At 48.8% G+C, this 23,704-nt stretch overlaps 4 protein-coding genes across 7 annotated transcripts; all 4 read left to right on the forward strand.

Moving 5' to 3' along the window:
- The first annotated feature begins 354 nt into the window (after positions 1-354).
- Positions 355-5,247, forward strand: LOC120665095 (histone-lysine N-methyltransferase, H3 lysine-9 specific SUVH1-like). The gene is made up of 3 exons (XM_039944523.1): positions 355-519; positions 1,930-4,027; positions 4,842-5,247. Exon 2 carries the CDS (start codon positions 1,949-1,951, stop codon positions 3,983-3,985), a length of 2,037 nt encoding a protein of 678 aa, XP_039800457.1. The 5' UTR covers positions 355-519; positions 1,930-1,948; the 3' UTR covers positions 3,986-4,027; positions 4,842-5,247.
- A 643-nt stretch (positions 5,248-5,890) lies between these two features.
- On the forward strand, positions 5,891-9,614 carry LOC120665097. Of its 3 annotated transcripts, none has more exons than XR_005671103.1 (7): positions 5,891-6,345; positions 6,486-6,692; positions 6,810-6,975; positions 7,600-7,799; positions 8,137-8,376; positions 8,501-8,683; positions 9,353-9,614. XR_005671103.1 is itself a non-coding variant. In XM_039944525.1 (6 exons), the coding sequence occupies exons 1-6, from the start codon at positions 6,160-6,162 to the stop codon at positions 8,612-8,614; spliced, it is 1,113 nt and encodes a 370-aa protein (XP_039800459.1). In that variant the 5' UTR covers positions 5,892-6,159; the 3' UTR covers positions 8,615-8,860. The 3 variants fall into 3 exon arrangements, 1 of the variants encoding a protein (XP_039800459.1); XR_005671104.1 differs by lacking the exon at positions 9,353-9,614 and adding an exon at positions 8,751-8,951; XM_039944525.1 differs by lacking the exon at positions 9,353-9,614 and having other exon boundaries at positions 5,892-6,345; positions 8,501-8,860.
- A 964-nt stretch (positions 9,615-10,578) lies between these two features.
- On the forward strand, positions 10,579-13,405 carry LOC120665096. The gene is made up of 2 exons (XM_039944524.1): positions 10,579-10,990; positions 11,333-13,405. Exon 2 carries the CDS (start codon positions 11,364-11,366, stop codon positions 13,137-13,139), a length of 1,776 nt encoding a protein of 591 aa, XP_039800458.1. The 5' UTR covers positions 10,579-10,990; positions 11,333-11,363; the 3' UTR covers positions 13,140-13,405.
- Positions 13,406-20,881: 7,476 nt separating this feature from the next.
- On the forward strand, positions 20,882-22,894 carry LOC120665098 (F-box protein At4g18380-like). 2 transcript variants are annotated; one of them, XM_039944528.1, is made up of 2 exons: positions 20,882-21,323; positions 21,419-22,894. In XM_039944528.1, exon 2 carries the CDS (start codon positions 21,561-21,563, stop codon positions 22,623-22,625), a length of 1,065 nt encoding a protein of 354 aa, XP_039800462.1. In that variant the 5' UTR covers positions 20,882-21,323; positions 21,419-21,560; the 3' UTR covers positions 22,626-22,894. The 2 variants fall into 2 exon arrangements, with proteins under 2 accessions (XP_039800462.1, XP_039800461.1); XM_039944527.1 differs by having other exon boundaries at positions 20,882-21,259.
- The last annotated feature ends 810 nt before the right edge of the window (positions 22,895-23,704 follow it).

Here is a 23,704-nt window from a genome sequence, read left to right on the forward strand (position 1 = left end):
ATTTGTCCTAACATAAATATACTCTTTATTGAGACTGCATTAGTTACATTATCGTGTAATGTTTGGACTGTGAATGCACTTATTTGCCAAGTTATTGCATCAAGTTAGGCATTTTACAAGTTGTTGGACCGATCTGCAGTCACCTGTCAAGTTATTGCACTAAATCAAGCATTTTACAAATTGTTGGACCAATTTGCATCCACCTAACAAATTGTTGTATGGTGAATGCAATTTAATCAATTAAAAATTAAAAACAACTCGTACTCAGATCAACCTCGGCTCGGGATGCGAGGTGGCAGGCTAGCTCAAGCTCGGCTCATTGACAGCCCTCCCGCTCACGCTCAGGGCTCACGGCTCACGGCTCAGGCCCTCGGGTTCATCATCTTCCTCTCCTTTCCCTTCTCCCGTGCTCTCTCCTCCTTGCTCTTCATTCCCTGGCGGCGACGACTGGGCGAGCGGCGGCGCCATTTCTCACGTCTCGCCTCGCTCAGCGCTTTGCCGGCGACGAGCATCCACCAGGTATGCCCGCTCCTTCTCTTTCCTTCTGCTGTGCGAGACGGAGCACCCCGAACCCTAACAAAACTATCTGTGTTCGGATCTGAATCCAGTTACAATATTTTCCCTACTAACTTCGATTTCGTTTGCAAAAATTATCGGGTGTACATGTGTATACCCATGTCCTATACTGGGTCCGCCCCTGGAGGGGACTGTGGGGGATTGAGGGAGAAATTAGTTCATTCCCCTCCAAGCCACTAGCAGAGTGATTTATCCAAACTAGCCTTGATGTTTTAGGAGTCAGGCATGCTGTTCTAGTGTAGGTTCGTTTGGGGTTGTGATTCCTTAGGTTGTGGTACTTCTCCCCCATTTTGATATGAGTTGGGCTTGACGGAGGGGAGAAGCCTCGTCTCAGTGGCACCAGGGGCTAGTTCAAAAGGTCGTTTCTTTAAACACCATTGCTATAAGGTCCCGCGAGATTGCGCTGGTGATTGGCGCCTTGATGCATGTTAGACCCAATGTGTTTAATTGTTTATGAAGGTACCTGTGTGGTGAACCTTCTCAGCTTTCTGTATGAAATGTGATTAGTAAAAGCATAACAAGAGAGATGCTCCTCGCCCCCAATTGATTTCTGCAAGTTAGAATCCCTGGTGAAACTTTGCAGTGGAACCATCCAAATGATTGGTACAAGCTATTTTGCCAATACACTGCTGCTGCCATTCTATCTCCCACTTCATACACCTTTTTCCAACTTCATAGCTGATCACCAGCCAACTTCCTTGACATCATTGACACCCTGTTGCCTGTCGGAGACCAGATCACAGTCCATAAATGTATATCCAGTTCACTACTAGTTCTCTGTTCTGAATCTCCTTGCTCCTCCCCTTATTTGTTGCAATCATTGGCAAATGCATGGTGGTCAACCATTTGGTTTGGATGGTGGATTCACGATAATTCATATTGAATAGCACAAGGCGACAAGGGCCTGAGGCTTGCTTGTACGAATTTGGTTTTGGCATAGTCGTCGTCGTCGATTATGCGCTCATAATGGCTAATTAATTTGTGTTACATAGAGTTTGTGACAGTCAATGGGTAGTACAGAGTGACTTATGATATAAGAAAAACTACTGTAATAACTGTGCCTCGAAAAACAAAAAAATACCTTTATAATAGAATTGTGAAGTCTTTTGTTTGGTGAATATTTCTGTTAACAGTACTTTGACAACACGATTTGTTCAGAAAAAAAATATGCAAAGTGACTTGTAGGATGAGAAAAGTATGCCAGACTGTCGAATAGTGCGTGAAGTTCATGTGCTGATTACAGCTGCTTTAATTTTTTTTTGGGGTGCAGCTCAACGATTTATTTTGCTAATGCAATGCTCTTAAGGAGTTTCATTTTCTAATACTGCACTAATATTTTGCTTTCTTTGGCAGGAATTTTCATACATCTGAGATGTACAGGGCCTCAAATTTCATACCTGATCCTTATCAGGAGCTCCTAGATGCCAAGCCATTAAGGTCTTTAGCTCCCATGTTCCCAGCACCCATGGGAGTCAATGTTAATCAGTCAAGTACACCGCCATTGGTCTGTGTCACTCCGGTTGGCCAATTCCCAACAGGGTTTGGCGCGGGGAACCTTCCTGCCTTTGGATCGTTTGCTACTTTCAGTGTCACTGCAAATGGAGTTTCCTATGCCGGCACCAGTGCCAACGGCCCCATTGATGCCACCCCTATCTCTGCATACAAGACGAGATCAGGCATGCCAGTTGATGGTGACGATCCTTACTCGGGTAACCAAACTTTGTCATCTGAACGGAAGAGGAGAGGCCGTCCTCCTGGTTCTGGTGCATCTCGTGCAGATGGCTCAAATGGTAAGTTCAAGCGCCCTAAGCCAACGTACAAGAATTTCGTCGCTGGCAAGGAGCTTGCCTTTCTGCCATCGACATCTGATAACAGGGAGATTGTGGAAGCAGTTCACATGACCTTTGAGGCACTCAGGCGAAGACATCTGCAGATGGATGAAACACAGGATGCTAGCAGACGTGCAGACCTGAAGGCTGGCGCCATCATGATGGCCAGTAACATCAGGGCCAATTCGGGTAAGAGGGTAGGAACTGTCCCTGGAGTTGAGATAGGTGATATTTTCTATTTCAGGATGGAGCTGTGCGTCATTGGGTTGCATGCACCTAGTATGGGAGGCATTGATTACATGACTACTAAGTTTGGAAATGATGAGGATTCTGTAGCGATATGTATCGTCTCTGCAGGCGGTTATGAGAATGTGGATGATGACACAGATGTGCTGGTGTACAGTGGTCAAGGGGGAAATAGTAGGAATACTGAAGAGAGGCATGATCAGAAGCTTGAGAGGGGTAACCTAGCTCTTGAGAGGAGTTTGCACAGGAAGAATGAGATAAGGGTTGTACGGGGCTTCAAGGATCCATTTTGCTTAACTGGGAAAATTTACGTATATGATGGCCTCTACAAGATTCATGAGTCCTGGAAGGAGAGAACAAAGTCTGGTATCAATTGCTTCAAGTACAAGCTGCTGCGTGAACCTGGACAGCGTGATGGAGCTGCAATATGGAAGATGACTCAGAAATGGATAACTAATCCTGCTACCAGAGGCAGTGTTCTACTAGCCGATCTGTCATCTAAGGCTGAAATGTTGCCAGTTTGTCTTGTCAATGAGGTAGACCATGATAAAGGACCTGGACATTTCACCTATACTAATCAGGTCAAATACTTGAGGCCCCTTAGTTCTATGAAGAAGTTGCAGGGCTGCGGGTGCCAGAGTGTTTGCCTGCCTGGTGATTCCAGTTGTGCTTGTGGACAACATAATGGAGGTGATTTACCTTACAGTTCATCAGGATTGTTGTCATGCCGCAAACCAATAATCTATGAATGTGGTGATTCTTGCAACTGTTCTACAAATTGCCGGAACAGAGTGACCCAAAAGGGAGCCAGGTTACATTTTGAGGTCTTCAGGACCACCAACCGAGGCTGGGGTCTTCGCTGCTGGGACCCTATTCGTTCTGGTGCGTTTATATGTGAGTATGCCGGTGAAGTCATTGATGAGCTCAAAGTTAATCTCAATGATAGTGAAGATGATTACATTTTTCAGACTGTATGTCCTGGTGATAAGACTTTAAAATGGAATTGTGGGCCTGAACTGTTAGGTGAGGATAGCCCATACGTAACAGCAGATGAATTTGAGCCACTGCCCATCAAGATAAGTGCAAAGAACATGGGAAATGTCTCACGTTTCATTAACCACAGTTGCTCACCGAATGTCTTCTGGCAACCCGTTCAATATGACCATGGAGATGACAGGCATCCACATATAATGTTCTTTGCACTGAAGCATATTCCTCCCATGACAGAGCTGACTTATGACTATGGTGTTGCTGGAGCTGAGTCTAGTGGTTCAGGTTCTCGGAGGACGAAGAACTGCATGTGTGGATCACGAAACTGCCGGGGTTTATTTTGATTTGTCAAGACTTACGCGTTGCGGCTAATCAGATTCTGCTAGGTAAGGTTCTTTTACAGATTGGTTTATTTGTTTCATCATACATGCGGATATTTCTGATCATGCAATCTGGCTTCTGTCTGGAAACCAGTAGACATGAAAATTCTGGAAGAGAAATATGGTTATGTAGTCTAAGAGTGTTGTAGGCTTTTAGCACCTTTTAAAAACAATAGAGTTTTCTACAAACTGTAACATTTGTCAATATCTTTATCATCTATCAGGATCTTTAATTTTCATGTTTGAGGAGTACAAGGTAGAGTAAACTAAGAACAACATTTTATTTTTCATGTCCATCTAGTGCACAGAACAAAGCCGCCTTGCACTATACACAACAAATTCAGATTATTTGTGACGTGTTGCTCCCTAAGTTCCTAGTTTTCTGGCTCATTATATGTATCAGAATCAAGCATTTATCTTCCCTCAGTACCAGTTAATTTTATTTTATTTACATTGTGCAAGCTAATTTTGGAGCTGCACATGTAGGGGGACCTTTCTTTGTTCAGTGTAAGTAGATGTTCGGATCCAAGCGCTAATGCCCCAAAGTGCTAAAGTTTAGCACTATTCTATCCAAACGGGAGTGCTATGGGTGGGCTAAACTTTAGCTAAGATTCAAAAACTTTAGCAAAAGTGTAAGTGCTAATAGGCGCTAAAGTTTAGCACTCAACTTTAGCCCATCCAAACAGGCCCTAAAATGCTGCACAAATTACCTGTTCTTCGCCCAGCATTGGACTACTACGTTTTGGTTTTAGCCTTGTATCCTTTGTTGGTGGGTGAAATCTGCCTGACATATTCTGTTTCACTGTTATTTCCTTTGTAGATCAATTCCACCAGACCCAAGTTTGAGCTACTATAAGGTATTGTGCCCCAAGGATGATGCACCGGAAGATGCCGTCGTTTGCGAATGTGAACTGTGAAGACAGAAAATCATCGCCGAACCGTAGAATTTCCATTTCCTTTGTCATGTGCCGCACACTCGCACTGCTTGGTGTCGGCTGCCCTGCCGTTTGCTCCGATGTTCATACATAGGGGCATGGATTGATGTGCTGCTGCTGCTGCTGCTGCTACTGCTGCAGCTAAATCGTGTCTAGCAGTCGTACCTGCTTTAGTAGTCCTTGGCCCTGTTTGCGCCGGACGCCTGGCTGTTGGCCGTGACTCCTTAGATTCTGTCATGTGAAGTTATCTGGTCTAGGATCATGTTGCTTTTGACTTGATTTCGTCGTCTCCCTTGCCGTTCGTCTTGCGCAGCGTTGTGGCTTGACTTCCGTCTGGTTCAGGTTTATGCTGAATGTTCGAGGAGCAAGGGAGTCTGTGAGCCCGACCTGTTCCTGATGCTGTTGTTGTGTTGCGCTGAGCCGCTGACCGGGTCCTGTTTCGGCTCCCTTCTCTCGTTCTACAGATGGAGGGAGGCTGGAGCGGCGTGCCGGTGTCTTGACTCTGGCGCCGGGACGCTGTTGCTTGCGTGCGCTTGCTATTGTTCGCTAAAAGCGATGGGCCGAGCCGAATGTACGAGAAGGAATCCGCATCCTCGCAGCATCTCCGGCGCCGCCGCCGCTGCCGTCGTCGTCGCGGCAGGGCGCGCCGACGGCCCGCCCGTCTCGCATCACCCACCTGGCGTAGCGACCTGGCATCGTAGTCATCATGGTCATCATGGTAAGCTGATGCGTCTCGACCGACCACGGCCACGGGAGCCAGGAGGAGCGCCCCGGACGTGGCTGGCGCGCCGTGGCGGCGAGCGAGACCCGCAGCCCCCAGGCCTCGCGTGCAGCACGAGAGTCTGATTCCCCCTCCCCCCCCCCCCCCCCCCCCCCACGCGTCGCGACGCGTCGCCAAGACAAACTCTCGATCTCAAACCAGCCGGCAAACGCCTCGGCGTCGCGCTCACATCCAACCGCTGGCTTGCGCCCCCCGCAACGCAGCGTGACGACACCGCGGATTCGATTCCCTCCCCTCCAACCTCCGTTGCCTTCCGTTCTTTTTTTTGAGGCGAGCCTTTCGATTTTCCGACGGCTGGTACCGCCTTTTGGGGCTCAGGAGTTGTTGAGCGAGCCTCGATCTCGACGCCTCCGTCGCCGGGAGCGCGCCATGGCCGCCGCAGCGGGCTCTCTGTCATCGTCCGCCGCGGCCGTACGGCCGCGATGAGCCCGGCGGTCCGGGTGGGGGCCGCTCCGTCCGCGCCCGGTCGGGGCGCCAGGGTGGCGGCGGCGGCGGCGGCGGAGGAGGCGGTGGTCGCGTGGCGGGAGCTGCGGGGCCGGGCCGCGGCGCTCGCAGCCGCGGCCGAGGAGCGGTCGGCCCTGGCCCGCCGCATTGAGGCCGCGCTCGAGGTGCGTCCGTGCCCGCCCTGCCACGACCGCGAATGGCCTGATGACCCTAATCCCCCCCCCCCCCCCCCCCCCCCCCAATTCTGGCACCGAGTGGTTTGAATTTTGGTTTAGAAAATTATTTTCGATGTGGTGTGCCGCAGGTGAGGAGGGAGGCGCTGCGGCAGGCGGAGGCGCTGGGCGACCTGAGGCGGAGGCTGGACCTCCAGCGCGCGCGCGAGGAGGAGGCCGTCGTCGGCAGGAGGCGGGCGGCCGAGGCCGTCGAGCGGGGGAAGGAGCGGGTGCAGGAGCAGATCGAACGGGTGCTGCCGCTGTCCAGGGCCCTCACCGCCGCGTACCAGCGCGTGCAGGTACTCGAACCGATCCTTCTGCGGATTCGCGTCAATGCCAAGTGCAGCTATGTTGGATTCGGACTTGGATTGTCTGCGCCTGTGTACGGGAATCTAATATTCCCCCGCTGATTGCAGGCAGCGAAGCAGGCGTTATCTGGGGACAAGGCGAGGCTTGAGGATCTGCAGAGGCTGCTTAGGACGAGGCAGCAGTGCATGGTTGGCCAGGTTGCTGCTTTGTACCCTGTCAGGGTTTTCCATGATCTGCCACGACATGCAGAAAACCCTCTTGCCGATACTAATGGTGAGAATCCATTACTCATATGTCTCTCTTGATATCTCTCTTAGGAAACATACATTCTTAAATGAATTTGCCTGTTCATTCAAGAAAAATCGTTTTAGAAAAGAATGAGTTTTGCACTTTTGCTTGGTTTGTTCAGTAGTCCCTCTGTTAGCTCTATGAAGTTAGCAAGAAACTTTCCTTGTACGCTAGTGCTGACTTATATGTTTGGTGTTATGATGGAAATGCAGTGTTTTCATTTAGATTTTAGTCCATGACTTAATGCTGAATTTACCTCATCTCTATGATTATTTTTCCACCCTGGACAAATTTTGGTATCCATGCCATTGGTGGTAATCCAGTTCAGTGTTGGATATGCTAGTCTAGTTGGAGCATCACTCTCTGTGCTCCAGGGACCAGGGGAACCGAGTGGTTGCAACCATCACTGCTTAAAAAGAATCCACATTCATTGATTTTTTCCATCTGAGTTTTAATGCAGCTTGCTTAGGATATTCTTGTTTAAGGATCATAGGTAAACATCTGCATTATGTGTTTTTGCCTTTTTCCTACAACAAAATTGAAGGAAAAAAAAACATTCCAGAATCACCTTTTGAAACCATTTATGATGAGATGACAGAACACTTTCAGGGGAGTGTGGAGCACTTTCAGAGGAAAATAGAACACTTCCAGGAGCATATGGAACTCATGTACCCAGCGTCATTAAATCTCCTCAAGTGCGTGGTTTGACGCTTTTTGGCTGGCAAATTCTAAAGCCTAAAAGAAAGCAAAAGAATTACAGTGACAAGGAGCTTCAGAGGTCTGCAACTGTTCTGGGGTATGCAGCACATGTAAGTCTGTGTATTAGCTATTTTTTTACTCATTATAATAATGTGATGTCCTCTGAGCAGCATAAGTATCCCAACCCAACTGGGATTATTGTCCCACACAAGGGAGATAATTACCCAAAAAATAAATATAAAAATTGCACCACGGCATACTAATTTTGGAGAAGATCAGTTGAAGAACATTTGAGTTTTCATAGTTTCAGTTTGGAATGATACAAGGCACTATGGTCCTTTCAAATTTTCAGTTTATCTCAAATTTTAAAAACAATCTACCTGCATGTACGTCTGGTTTGGTACCTGATGCCATCAGAAGTTGCTTATCTCTTTTTATTTGTTGTAGGCAGTCTTGCTCATTGCCTCGTATCTCGATGTTCCCCTCCGATACCCTTTACGCTTTGGAGGATCCCGATCTTATGTGAGTGATTGCTTGCCTTCAGCAGCTGAAACAGCATGCTCTGCTTCAGCAGAACAGGCAAGCACGCACTGCGCCGAGTCTGAACTGACAGAATACCCCCTTTTCCTGGAATGCCAAGAAGACGACGCCGCTAGGGCCTCCTATGCCATTTATCTGTTGCACAAGGTTTGCACTTTCCTCTGAATCCTGTATAATAGCTGCTGCTCTTTTTTTTTCCTGCAATGCTTGTTTGATCTAGTTTTCACCTGCAAACTGAGACTTGTGTGTTCATTTGCATGCGGATGATTAGGATACGGAGCAGCTTCTCAACTACATTGGAGCAGAGAGCTCTGGGAGGCACGTATTTGGTAACCTGCGAGAGCTTCTAAGGATCGTACTGTCCGATGAGTATGTGTACAGATGATGGATGGATGGATTCGGTCCACGTGGTTCTGTAGTGCTTATGCTGTAGAGAGGTGCCATACAGATGCAAGTAGGTGTTTTTTTCTCTCCCTCTGTCAATTCTTTGGTGTGATTTTTGGCCTGTTTCGCTGCGCCAGGTTTTTGTATGCGCGGGAAAAATAGGCATGAAATGGAATGGTATTTCATTATTACGGAGTACATGAGTGGCGTCACATGCGCCTCGGCATCTACATGTGCGCTTCTGGTTTCTCTCCCAGTTGTCCCAGCCCAGGCAGACCAGACATTTTGTGCAAGCATCATCATGAACTTGCCGTTGAGGTCGCCTGACCGACACGCCACCTCATGGTTTCAATTTCAGCACGGTTCTCATCACAGGACGAGCAATAATATCCAGAAAAACCTCCCGAGGGCCATGGCTTTTCCGACCTGGCATTCTTGAGCCGGAAGCACGGCACTGATCCGGCGCTGTGCCGAAGAGGCAGCACGGCAAAAATGTGTGTTCAGATCCCACAAAAACTCCAAACTTTCCATCACATCGAAACATTAAATATAGCAAATGATATATGCATGGAGTACTAAATGTAGTTAAATAAAAAACTAATTGCATATTTTTGATGTATGTTGCGAGACGAATCTTTTGAGTCTAGTTAGGTCATGGTAGTATAATATTTACAACAAATAAATGAAAAATGTTACAGTGTGCTACAGTATCCGATATAATTTTTCCCACTTTTTCCAGGCATCTAAACACAGCCTCTATAGTTCGCTCGCTCCAGAAAAGGCGGGGTTTTTTGATCTGCCTTCCTAAAGCCGGCGCACCAACACCTGATCTGAGCTGTGGCCATCATTGGCGCCCACAGGCTCCCGGCGGCGAAAGAGGAGAGCCCCCCCCCGCCCCCCGAAAGACGCTTTTCGGCGCCGTCCAGGACCAGACCCATCCCATCATCCATACTGGGGTGTGTTTAGTTGGAGAAAAGTTTGCGAAAAAAATTATTGTAGCACGTTTCGATTTTATTTGGTAACTACTCCCTCCTTCCCCGTTTATAAGGCATGGTGGAACATGACACGGTCTTCTAAACAACACTTTGACCATTTATTTATTATATATTATATCACTTTTGATTATAAACTTATAATCATTGTAAAATATATTTGATTATGAATCCAATCATATGAAATTTGCATTATAAAAATAAAAATTTAATAGTCAAATTATTGGTCAAAGATGACAAGATTTGAATCTTGATATACGTGTATGCCTTATAAACAGGGAAGGAGGGAGTATTGTCCAACCATGAAGTAATTAGTCTCAAAAGATTTGTCTCGTCATTTACAATCAAACTGTGCAATTAATTATATTTTTTAACTACATTTAATACTTCATGCATGTATCGTAAAATTCGATGTGATATGCGTCAGTGAAAAATTTTGGAAACTTTTCGCGGAACTAAACATAGCCCTGAGGAAAAAGCCGCAACGAAGTTCCAAAAAAAAGCTTGACACATGCATATGCATGGACCATTAAATGCAGTTGAAAGAAATAACTAATTACACAGTCTAACTGATTCCTACGAGATAAATCTAATGACACTAGTTAATTCATAATTAAACATTAATTATTAAATAACAATAAAATATACTACAGTAACCAAATCCCAATTTTTTCACCAATTAAACATCCTCTCAGATGATCAGGTGCAGGTCGGCGGATCCCCCAACCCCACCGGCCACCACGGCCACCACCCACACCACACCCATCGCCACACGCTTCCCTCCAATACCAGAACCAGACCAGACACGCGGGAAAATACCCCACCCGCCCATCCCCTCCCCTGTCCCCTCGCGTCCCCGTCCCGCGGCCGCGGCGTGGACGCACGTGCCACCGCCACCCGGGGGCCGCCCGCCCCACTACCGTGCACCGTGCCGCCATGCCAATGCCATGCCATCCGCCTTGCCGGTGCGTTGCGCCCGCTCACTCCATCTCGAGCCTGTGCCTGTCTGGTACTCTGGTGCCCGCCCCGTGGCGCCGTGTTCCTGCCCTGCTGTCGCCTTCTTTTAGTTCCTTTCACCTCGACCACCCGCCCCGCCACCGCCATTGCCGCCCCGCCGCACTGGAGGCGCGCGCCAGCGGTGCGCGGCGCCCTAAGCCTGCCTTCCCCCTCCTGCTGCGGTGGCTGCCCCTGGCTGGCACCGCCGACGGCGATTACGACCGGGCGAGGCGATCCCTTGGTGTTATTTACCGCCTCCTTCCTGGCCTGCCTCTGGTTTCCGCCGCTGCCCGCCGGTGACGCCTCCCCTTGCTGCGTTCCACGGGGGCGCTGCGCGCTTCGGCTTCTCAGATCCCGAGGGCGCGGATCCGATCGCCGGCTGCCTCAAGGTACGATCTATCACACAGCATCTGCAGCCTGTAGGCGATGTCGTTATTGTTTCTTTTTAACAACGTGGGGGTTGGCATTTGTTGCTGGGCACGCACACTAGATGCACCCATAAATCATCAAAGATTGCAAGGGGGTTCATGTGGGTTGTATTCTTTGTTGTGCTTTGGCATTTATTGTTAGTTTATTATGCCTGATTGCCTGAACATGCCTTGGTCTAGCCTCGGCCTGGTGTGATCTGGGCATCAGCGAACCTACAGCCTGGTTATTGTTCACTTCATTTGTGGGCTAGCCAAGCATATCAAATTCACGGAGCTAACGTTGCTTGTGTTTTCTTCTGCTAGATTTGTGTAGACAACCGGGAGAGGGCAGGCCATGGGCGTCGAGGCAAAGCAGGATGCTCTGTGCAGTATCAAGAAAACTCTAAGGTCTGCTGTCAGAACGACCTGTAGATGCGCCTCTGAAAATTGGGCTCTGTTCAGTCTATTGCTACTGCCCTATCTGCTGTACAAGTATTCACCGGGTTTCTTCGCTTTCCTTCTCTCCAATTCTCCTGTCATTATATGCACGGCCCTTCTCCTTGGTGTACTGCTAAACTATGGGGGCGCACATCGTCCGGAGATCCGTGAAGATGTAAATATTAAAGGAGACCAGAGATTTTCGGTGCCTGCAATGAAGGAGGACATAATCAGGGAGGCAAGTGTTGGCAGAAGAGACAGTAACAAGTGTATTGATCTGGATGAAAATGCTCCTCTTCTGAAGGGACATGATCAACGAGATGAGAGAGTTGAAGCTGCAGGTGGTAGACCCGTGAAAGTTCTCACTTCTTATGCAGAGAAAGAGTCCAACAATGCATGTTTGAGCAAGGATAATGGCAATGAGTATGCCAACTTGTCCGAGGATGTACATCGGAGTAGAGTTGATGGGAAAGAAGCAGCCTTAGGTGTATATTCTTCAAGTGAGAATGTTAGGGAAGATGCTGAAATGGTGGCAAGTCCAAACTATGAAGGGAGAGTATGTACAGATTCACAAAGTGGTGAGGTGGTAGATGTTTCAGAACACAGGACTGCTGATGGAGCAGCAGGTAAATGCAGATGGGGTCGTGCTTTTTCTGTGCGTCGGAGGAAGAAGCTTGCTGATATAAAGATAGAGGCTATTAATTCTGTTGTGGACAATCAATTAGATCATTCTCTATGCTCACCACTCACTGGAGTTGGCAGCCATGATGTTTCACCAGGTTTTGACCCTGATAATGCTCACCACTCTCCTGGTGTTTCTATGACCGACACTGGTGCCGTGCTCGATGAGACCGAACCTCTTTTTGGTGCTGATTGCTCTCGTCCTCATCGCATCACTAACGATGAGTCGGATAATCATTCCATCGTCACCCCTCATGATCCTCAAGTCGAAAGTGATAGCAATGGTGTGACTGACAATCGCAAGGCCAAAGATGATGGTGAGGAGAAGGATGCTCGACCTGAGTCTGCACTTCTGTGGACAGCTGACGACGAGAAGAATGTCATGGATCTTGGGTACTCCGAGGTGGAGCGCTTCCGTAGGTTGGAGAGTATGATGGTGAGGAGAAAATCAAGGAAAAGCATAACATTTGATCCTGACAGCATGGATGATGATTTATCGCGTTTCCGTCCACAACTTCAGCCTATTTCAATTTCAGAACGGCAGATGAACCCATTTGCTGATGATGCGGAAACCCCTGGCTCGGCTCCTCCTATTCTGCATCCACAAAAGAGCCTCTTCGATTTCCTCACTGAACAATCAACTGAAACTGGTGTCACTGCACTTCACGATCTGGAGCCCCAGGAATCCATGGCGGTTTCGCATCAAGACACCCTCTTCACAAGGCACAAAAGCTTCAACTGTGCCAGACCGCCTTTGAGACATGGCTCCAGATTCAAGCCATGTTCTGGTCTGGAGGAGTTCTACTCTGAGGAAGCAGGCGCGAGCAGTTTCCAGAGGCAGTTCAGCGACAGGAGCGTGTCGAGATTGAGCGTCGTCTCCGAATGCGACACGGCCTCTTCGATCGGCGATCCGGAGCACAACGACCTCATAAGGAACTACATCCGCGGCGTGCGCGAATCGCCTAGCCTGCCAAGCCAGGATGGCGATCTTGTGCTTGCTGGGAACGAGTGATCGGATGGGATCAGCTTTGTGGACAACGAAACTGTGAATGCTGTGATCTGCTGAATGGATACGAGGCACTGGAGTCTTGGTCTCTTGGAGAACATTACACTGGAGCAAAAACCATAATGCGACTGAAGAGCGGAGGAGCTTTTGATGTAGCCCTTGCTCACGACGCATACTTTTTTCGTGTGCGTCTTCCTTCACCCGTTCTGACAGGGTTTGCATTCTTCCTGTACATTTGCGCAGTTGAAAAAGCACAGGCCTCTTGCGTGTAATAGCGTGTAAAGATGAGGTGCTAGGCTGTGTTCACTCCCCTCTCATTCCTCCAAACTTTCCAAACTTTCAATCACATCGAAACATTAAATATAACAAATAATCTATATATGGAGTACTAAATGTAAGTAAATAAAAAAACTAATTGCATAGTTTTGATATACATTACGAAACGAATCTTTTGAGCCTAGTTAGCCTATAATAAGACAATATTTACCGCAATGCTATAGTATACTACAGTGTCCGGTGTGACCTTTTCTACCAGATTTTCGCGGATCTAAGCACACCCCTAGAGTGCTGAATACTTGCACCCAGTGTGTTCACTTGTACTTTCCTTTTCAGTTCTGAATTACCTGGGCATGCCCTGCCGGCAGTTTCCCAGTGACCAAGTTCCAGCTCAGCAGCTATCCATTACAGACTTACAGTTACTGAAACTCTTGTCTTGTGTGAGGAGGATTATTTTCCCAAGCTGGATTAGAAGCATAGCGTGCGTGGGGCCAACGAAAAAGGCTAGGCATTTCAGTAGCTTCCGCATCAGATTCCAGCCGCTGCACAGCCTTGCTGTAGATGCCAAAAGCTTTCCCTGAACAAGCCACACGGTTCAAGGAGGAACGGTGAAACGGCCAGAACCATTGGCGGATCCCGTGCTTACACAGGTTGCGTGCGTGCAGGTCCGGCCAGATTCATGCCTGATTTGACCGATGGCTGGCCCGTTTCATGATCAGAGATTGCTCTGAACTTTGTTTTGGGATAAGCTTGATAGCTTCCGCCGAGGCGCCGTGGAATCGGAATCTTAAGCGAAGCGGAGCCACTGGCCACACATGCCGCTGCGGCCGGTTTGGTTTGCTCCCAAGCCGAGAACCAACGTGGGATGCCGCGGCAGAGCTGGACAGTGGCGACCTGGCGTCTTTCTTTCGGCGGCACCGCAGCAGCAGGAGCCGCAGCGCGTGAGGTGTGTTTAGGCTTTGATCGGGGATGTGTGTGTTCATGAGACTCCTGTCATCGTTACGCTGGCGAATGGGATTAAGCTTTGTAGGATCCTCTAATCCGTTCGGTGACTCGAAAGTAATCCAAGGGCAAAGGCAGGTTACCCTGGCCTGCCGCCAGACCAAGGATGTGGGACCGGGATGTCATGAACGGTATTCACAAATATCTCCAGCTCTGGGGCCACAGCCCTAGCAGGTCCTGCCGCCTTGCAGCCAAATCATAAAACCACGGTACACGAAATTAGAAGCAAATAAGCAACAAATACAAAGTATTTATAATCTTAGCAATGGAGAATAAAATCCATCCATCGATTGATCCACGATTCCACAAAGTTTTTGTCCGGCCAGCTCACCACAACCATGACGATGAGTCTACGGTAGTTTACACATCATCAGTCCAAACAGAATTCAAGAACAAAACAAAATAAGTAGAGTCAACTGACTATTGATGTGGTGTATAAGGTTAGAGTTTCACGACTGAGTTGGGCCGAACTCAGCGTATGGTCATATTGGCCGAGCCAATTTCAGTTGCAGACTTGAAAATTAACTCGGCTCGTTATGGCTCGTGAGCCGCTCGAGCTGACTCATTATAAAATGAGTCAAGTTTGAGCCAAACTATTAACAAACGATTCGAGCGAGCTAGCGCGTTAGGAATTTTTTATCCAATCTTAGCTACAGCCTGCACACTACTGCAAGCCCGAGAGCAGAGCAGTGTGCCGAGAGCAGTGCAGTGTGCCACAACTTTTGCAGTAATTTTTTTTAACTTGAAACCGAAACTCAATTCGGCTAGACAAGGGCACCAACCCCCCGGCTTCAATTCGGCGGTAGACGGAAACCTTCACCACCTGCCCCTGCAGGCCTCCCGGGTCCCGGCCCTCACCCGTGGCGGATCACTGGCTGACCGACCTGACCTCGTCAAGTCATCATCAGAGTTTTGCAGTTCAACTTATTTTCTTTCAGCTTATTCCAATTTATACTTACTTACAAAACAGTATTAAATCAGCTGAAATCAGCTAAATTTTTACAGCCGAATTCAATATAGGGAAAACGGCCAGGAAAGAGTGAGCACATGCTGACGCGAGCAGTGCTGGCACCGCGAGCCCACGACACGACCTTTTTTTCCCCCAAAAGTTTGGCAGCTTCGAGACCGATCGACGACCGATCGATAGATCCGAAGCCGACCACCGCCGGATAGCGCGCGGCGCCCGGCGGCGGCAGAAATGGTTTGCGTCGCGTTGGCACTTGATAGGAGGAGGAACTAGCAAGATCGTAGCCTAGTAATTCAGATTTTGTTTTCTTTCCTTTTTGGAACCAGCTGCTCGATCGGCATGCGACAGCGGTTGCGGTGCCGTTTCAATTAGAGAAGTTTTATGGGCGGCTGTATACCGGCTGAGTCCGACGTGGAGGAGAGAGAGGGTGTCTCACGACGTGCCCGCTCCCGCCGGCTGAGAGTCACCGTGTGCGTTGTTTATTGGCCTCCCCCGCTGCTGGGCATTAAATCTTGCGGGCCCGGCCACCATCGCGGCGCTCGTTCTCGCTGCTTGCCGGCATAGCCATAATACTTGCTCTTAGCCTACCCATCAACTGACAGCCAGCATGCCTGACAACGCCCTCCATCAACTCTATTTTTAATGCAGGTAGTCAGACGGGTCGAAGGAAGACGTACCATGGCACAATGTTTAGCCCGATCCCAGCTGCTAATCACCCGCCGGCTCGGTAGATCTTTTGGAAGGCACCCCCTGGGCGCACTTGCCGCGCGAATCGCCGGTCGAAAACGACGCCGTGGAATAACAAGGCAGTGCTCCTGCTACTTTTTTTTTCAAAAAAAAAGAAACGACGCCATGGCGGGCAACGACGCGCTGGCCGCTGCCGTGCCGTGGTGCCCCCGGTTCGCGCAGAGGAGCCGCATCCGATTGGGGCCTCCCGCCTCCGGCATGGCGGCCTCTCGCGACGCCGCCACGCCACGGCTGCCGGTCTCAGCATGCCGATACCGATATGGTCCTCCCGAGTTGCTTGTCTTTTTTTTTTCTGTCTCTTGACTGGTCGGGATGCTCTAGTTGAGGACGACGGCTGGGATTTTATTGCTCGTGAAAAGTTTCTAGTTTCTGTCGCGGCGTCAGCCGTTAGAGACGAGGATGGAATTGCCCGAGGTTGGGTGTTCCAAATTCGCTCTATTCAATTGACTTGTCAGCTAGATACTTCCTCCGTCCCACAATACTGGCATTCCAAGCATTCAAAATTTGTGTCACAATATAAGCATTCCTAGACTATTGTGGGTCCCACTAGCTATAGATTCCACTGCCGTGCTGATCCATCGAGTGAAAAAAAATCCCCAATCTTCTCCTTCTCTCCTTCCTCAGTCCCCGACCGGCCCGATTTCCTACTCGTCTCCTTCCTCAGCCCCCGCCGGCCCTCTGAGATCTGTGTGACGGGGATGGAAGGAGGCCAGGGGCGCGGCGGGAGGCGCTGCGCGCACTGAAGGCGGGAGCGGCGGCGGCGGCCTCCTCCCCCTGCTCCGTCAGCCGCGCGGGGGTGCCTCCTTTCCCTGCTCTAGCCGGCCCCCTTCTTTCCCTGCTCCAGCCGGCCGAGGCACGCCCGCCCCGCGCTCCTCCCCTTCCGCGCGGGGGCCCGCCGTGCTGCCCTCCTTGACGGCGGCGGCGAGAGCCGCTCAGCGCTGGTGTCCCCGGGAGCTCCCCACCCTCCGCCGCTCCATTATTGGCCTCTCACCTTCCCTCCAGTCACCTCCCCTCCCTCCCCATGGAAGAGACGAGTGTTGAACAGCGCAGGCGCCAGCGAGCTGAGAGACACCAGCGGCAAATTTTTGAGCGGCGGCGGCGGAGCATTCCTTTGGCGCGCGCGGACCAAAGCTGTGTCGCGACGGAGGGGAGGTTATGAGGCGGCGATGCGTCGTGCTATAGCGGCGTTGGCGTGGCTCCCTGACGAGGACGTGGAGGTGCCATCAGCGCCGGATCTGGAAGCGCCGCTAGTGGCGGCCGGTGAGATGGTTGCATCCCCAGTAGCTGATGCGGCGTCGGTGGGAGCGGCAACAGAGTCCACGGATGTTGCTGCTGCGGATGCGTCGGCGGGAGTTACCGGTGCTGGCGCGGTGGCATCGGGACTAGAGGACGGGTGGTGTGTGGGAGCAGCTGCAATGGCGGCGGGAGGCATGGCGTCGGTAGCTGCTGCGGCTGGGGCGGGAGGCGCGGCGGCCCCGGCTGCTGCAGAGTCGATGGGAGTTTCTCCGGCCTCGGATTGTGCTCGAGTGATTCCTTTTGAGGATGCGCTCAGTATGCACGACGCCATGGAGTTCCATCTTGGAGGCCGCCACTAGCTCGATATCGTGCCTAAGAAGAAGACCTCCAGGGACTCGGTGTGCAACCGGCCAAGCTGCGACGACGGTTCTGCCTGAGCGCCTTCATCAAATGGGTAATCGACTACATCTATCCTTCATGGCCATAGCTTGCAAAGCAATGTGACCTCTTTTGAATGATGCTCTGTGCAACGGATGATGCTCTGTATATGGATGGTGCTAGTACTAGTAGAAAGAATAGTTGAATGTTGTAGCCGATTGGATCATGCTTTTGTCTATATATATGTTGATATGTTTAAGTGACTATGGTGTTAACTCATGTGTATGCCAATACAATCAACTGCGACTTCATTTCAATTCTTTCAAATGCATGATGGAATGGTTTAGTTGACATAATTCATGGTAATTGTGCCGGAATAGTTTAGTCATTTACAAAATGAGTTGTGCAGCCACTTCCAAAATGCCTAGGCTGCAATGTACAAAATATATCCAACAAAAGACCTACTCCTAGCCCACCTTGTCCCAGCGATATCTACAACAAAAGATATATCTACAGCAAAAAACACTCTTCCTTGATCATGCAATAGCCGGTTGTTGTAGGACAACATGATATAGCTCTGGATCGACACTAAGACTGTTGGGAAGCATTCCTGCAGCCTCTAGCGCATCCTTGTTCATATGGGGGATCTTGTAACCATTTCCTCCTCATTTTTTCATGACTTCTATCATGCACCCTTGTAGAGTCAAGAAGACATTTCTAATTTTGGATTCATCATAACTACTGAACTCTCTTTGTGATAAGGAAGCTTCTACTAACATCCCTTGTCACATTGATTGGCTTGGTGATTGGAGTACCCTTTTCTCTATTTTTTCTCCTTCTTTGTGCTGGTTCCTGAAACATGGGACAACAGAATCAAATTGTCAACCTTGGTTAAACTAAAACAAAGAAAGTCTGCAATCAACATTATGACTACACCTGTCTCACAAAGGGCCATATGCCTAGTTTGCCATCAAAGTAGCATGTCCCTTCAGCATCATATTTTGGAGTAGTTACTGCACATAGGAGAATGCATTTAGGAATAGAATTCTTATTATGGATTGTTCTCAACGGATCCTCTTCCTCGGGCAGCATGTAGAACTTTTTTGCTTTTTTGTGGTGTTGAACCATTTCTCATCTGTGTGAATAATATTTTTCATATCAATAAACCGCAAAGTACCACCGTCTAGCATAGCTACACAATGTTGCAGCCGTGCCTTCTTATTGTCATCTCTCAAATATGGCTTGAGAGTGTTAGAGTGTCGACGTATCTTGCCTTTTTTCAAGCAGCGGTGCAGAGTGGACCTTGTCACACCTAGTTCATGAGCTAGAGCCCTAAGAGTGGTCCTTTTATTCAAAGGTATTGTTGCAATTCTAGCCAAATCAATGCCAACCTTCTTGCGACCACAATTTTTTTTACTTTTGCGTGTTATATCAACTGATACACCTGCAGCAAGGCACTCCTTTGCTGTCCTCCATATAGATTGCACATAACACCTATTAACATCAAACAAATTGGCTACTATTGTGGTGGTCATTCTTTTCAATTTGCCATTCACACTCCAAGAAAGTAATGCTTCATAAATCTCTTGTCTTTCTCTGTCCGACAGATTCTTCCTTTTATTCACCATGTTTGCAGGTTGAGGTTGGTTGCCTATGAGATTAATTTCATTTCAAAGTTATTACGTGATAATTGCTGAAAATACACTATTTTGCAATATTGGTTTAACCTTGTTCAACATGTTCTTCATCACTGAACCCATCGAGACCCACTTCTTCCAAATCATTGTTCACATCAAAGCTGGTTGTTTCATCGGCGGCATTGAACGCATCATCTACATTGACAAATCAATCAAAATTTCAGAGGTACAACATTTACATAAAGCCTCAAATTCTAAATTTGCTGAAACTAAAATTTTTCATTCTTTGCATGTACCTTGATCGCTGGACCCTTGCGCTCCTCTTCCTCGAAAGTAACATGAAAATCATATGCATACACAGCAGCATCTTCATCTACATGGTAGCAGTAACAAGAAATGTAAGAACTGTATGGCATCAATTAGTTGAAAATTACTCTTAACCTTGCATTTACTCTACCTGCCTCCTCTTCCTCCAAATCAATGTTTGAATCAAAGTTTGCTGCTGCTGCATACAACCCATCCACTTCTTCTACATGGAAGAGTGAGAAAACTCTGAGGTAAAATCCGAAACCAAAGCAAACCAAGTGTATGCATGCATGACAAATATGTCTTGTGGTCTTCCAAAGTTTCTAACCTGATTCATATGCTGCCAGGTTGAGGTCAAAAGAATGTGCTCCATCTCCATCTTCCATAGGGTGGGCTCCAGCAAGGGGTGGGTGCTCCAGGACGTGAGGTAAACCCTCAAAAGGGCCATCTTCTTCATCTGCTGTTGCTAGAATGTTGAGGTCCACCGCCATGGGGGCATGGAGTTTGTGTGGTGATGCTAGAATGTTGGTGGTCCAGAGGCCTTATGTACTCCTGCGCTGTCATTTTGCTTTTTGGTTGTTTGAACTTGCCGCCAGCTTTTTTGGCGCATGCACCCACCTGTTTTGGCGCATCAATAAATTGTGAATGCCTTTTGGCGCTCTGTACATCGCTCCAGTGAATGGATGAACTGCTGGTCCACAGTGTGTGTTGTACTTTTGTCAGTGCAATGGAATACTTTACTCTTACATGCGGTGGACCATAGAATATTTTAGGGGTACATGCGTCATTTTAATAGACTACTATTTCTTGCATTTGAATGCTTCAAATGCTAACATATCGGGACGGAGGGAGTAGTTAGTAATTTTTTATCATATCAAATCAGTATCAATCACCAACCAATTAGTAATATTTTTTTTATAACAAATCAGCATCAGCTACCAACCACAATAAGCTGAATGGGGATTAGGCATGTTGCCTACACAACTCGGGAGAACGTGCTGCTTTAAGCTGAACTGTTGTCCTCTGCTCTCGAATACGAAATTAATAAACGCACTGGATTAGAGGGAAAGGACACACTGTACTGCAGCAGCAGAGTGTTTAACCCCATCACGGCTCCGCCGCTGACGTGGACGGACGGCACGGAGCCGTTAGTTACTTAACGGCGCCGCCACCTTCGAGCCCAATATTAAAGCCGCGTCGGACGGCGGTGTTGAGAGAGAAGGAAGGGAAAGCTTCCGCATCGCATCCTTGAAAAAACTGAAAAGAGAAGGGGAAAATCCCCAACTCCTCCCCACATAAACCCTAATATCCTTGGATTCGCACCAGAAGCCCCCCGAATCGAAGCCCCCTCCGGCGCTCCAGCTGCCTGCAGGAGTTGAGCCGTGCTCGATCTGGTGGAAAAATCCAGGTTTTTCCGCGCTCAGAGCCGCGTCGGAGCGCTTCGGGTTCTCCGGTGCTCGCCGGCGCTGGATCCGTGCGTGTTCCGGCGAGAGGTCGGGTTTCGCGTGGGGTCGGTTCCGCTTCGAGCTCGATTCGCCCGCTTGAGTTGGGTCGCGGCTGCCGTGGCGGTGATTGAGGTATACCATTCTCGGATTTGCTTGCTGCAACTCTTGATTTGAGAGGCCCTGTTGATTTCTTATGGTACGTGTGGTGCATGTGGCCATGTGGGTTTGATTAACCACTTGCCGTTTTTGTTTTGCCCCTGTTCTTACCGCCGATGTTTTCGTTCTCTTCAGGTAGTCGCGTCGATTTGACGGGTGCTTCTTGCCATTTTGGCGAGCCATTCGGGGGACCGAAGGGTTCGCCGCAAGGCAGCAGCGTTTCTTGATAATCCTGGGCCATTTGCGTGGCTGAAAGGCGTGACCTTTGTGCCGTGCGATGCACCCCAAGGCTCGAATCCACGCGGACCCTGTGCTCGAGGTCGACCAGTTCGACTGCCTGCCGGATTCGCTCGTCCTGCACATCCTGAACAAGGTGGAGGACGTGCGGTCGCTGGGCCGGTGCTTCGCCGTCTCGAAGCGGTTCTGCGGGCTTGTCTCCCTCGTCCACGATGTGTATGTCAAGATTGACCGCGTCGTGGCGGTCGATGGCGACGCCGAGGACACGCTCAACCTGTCCTCGCCGAAGCCTCGGAACATCTTCTCGCACTTCCTGAAGCTGATGCTCTTCACAATCATCAAGCCGTTCCACAACATGCGCAACCCGAATGGTAATGGGAGGCCACTGTTCGCGCAGCTCTCACAGCACTCCCCAGCCCAGGTGCTCTGGAACTTCACGCACATCCGGAATCTTCGGGTTGAGCTCCCCTCTGGGGATGTGGGTACCGAGGAGGGAGTGCTCCTGAAATGGCGGGCAGAGTATGGGAGTACACTTCAGAGTTGCGTGATTCTGGGCGGTACCCGAGTTGATCGCAGGCCTGTTGGTGGAGAGCAAGAACCATCTTTGGAGGATAATGGAAGCATGCCAGAGTCTTTCTATACCAATGGTGGGCTGAAACTCCGTGTCGTCTGGACAATCAGCTCTCTGATTGCGGCATCAACGAGACACTATCTTCTCCGGTCAATTATCAAGGACCATCCCACACTTACAAGCCTGGTACTAACTGACGCCGATGGCCAAGGCACATTATGCATGGGGGCGGAACAGCTGAAGGAGTTCAGGGAGAACCAGTTATCAGCCTCAGCATGCTCCAACAGGACTCAGGTCCCAGCCTGCAACATGAAGCTTAAGTATGCCCCATATCTCGAGCTGCCTGGTGGTATAGCGTTGCAAGGTGCTACGTTGGTGGCTATCAAGCCATCAACTGAGGGAAGCAATGGAGGCCATACCTGCCGTAAGGAAACTGATGCTTTCATCTCTGGAGCATTTGATGGGCCATTCAAGGTTGCTGTGAAGGCGCTGATGAAGAGACGTACTTACCTTCTCGAGATGAATGGCTTCTAGGTGTCCCTAGTTTTCTGGGGGTATCTAGCATGGTGGTGCCAGGCATGGCACCTTTAGTTGACCTTTCCATCTGTGTAATATCCAAGATGGCGCCATCTCTAGATCTCTAGATTGTGCCTATCTGCTTTTTAGCTCTTTGTACAGTGGTGACGTTTGGCTATATGAAAATCACATAAGTTAGTGTATCCCTTTTTTGCTCACCATTCTGCATCCTGATGCCATGTGTGATACTGTAATGTATCCTTCTGTCAACTCTTTCCAGTGATGAAGCAGCCTTGTGTGTCTCTTGTGTACATTTTGCTGCACGCCCAGTTTTTGTTGGTGGTCTGGTGGAAGTTGAAAGTAGCCTTGACAAAAGGGGGAGCCAGATTATGCCTGCAGGTACATGACATTCATTTTGGGACTGTGAAATGAAAAAGACCGGTCTGATACTGACCGATTCATGCAGGAGGACAACTTCCGCTCGGTTAGATTCCCACGCTTCTTCGAATGTTTTTAATGCTTAGTCATTGCAGGTTACAGTTGTGAGATGCTTTCCTGAAGTTGACTTCACTAATGGGTTATCTTGTCTATCCTACTGCTTGGCAAAAGAACCTGCAACTCCAAATTAGTTATCATTGGTCAATGACCTCTACCATCAATTTCAATGATACGTCGAAGACTTCATAACAAAAAAAAAATCAGTTTGTTAATATCACCCCCATGTGATTTGGATCATGATCTAGATCATTAAAGCGCATTGGTAATTTGGTAATGGAGATTCTTATAAAAGTTCTTTGGATGGTGCCCACTTCTCATATCCATTCTTATGAGATAACACTTCTTAAGAGAACACTTCTTTCAGATCTTTGAAAGGGTAACACATAAGCTTGGCCCCAAAAGAAATCCCTCTGCACTACTAGTATTAGTATTTAGTGCCATGAGCACTTTTTTCAAGCTATAATTATTGAAGAGCTTGGAAAATATTTGGATAGTGCCTAAGTTTGACGTTTGTATTCCTGGTAAACAAAATGGATCGTACATTCACGCGTAAACTTCATATCAAGTTGCGAATATTTTGCTTGATGGGAATATTCTCT

This window comes from Panicum virgatum, chromosome 3N (assembly GCF_016808335.1).
Source record: "Panicum virgatum strain AP13 chromosome 3N, P.virgatum_v5, whole genome shotgun sequence".
NCBI lineage: Eukaryota > Viridiplantae > Streptophyta > Magnoliopsida > Poales > Poaceae > Panicum > Panicum virgatum.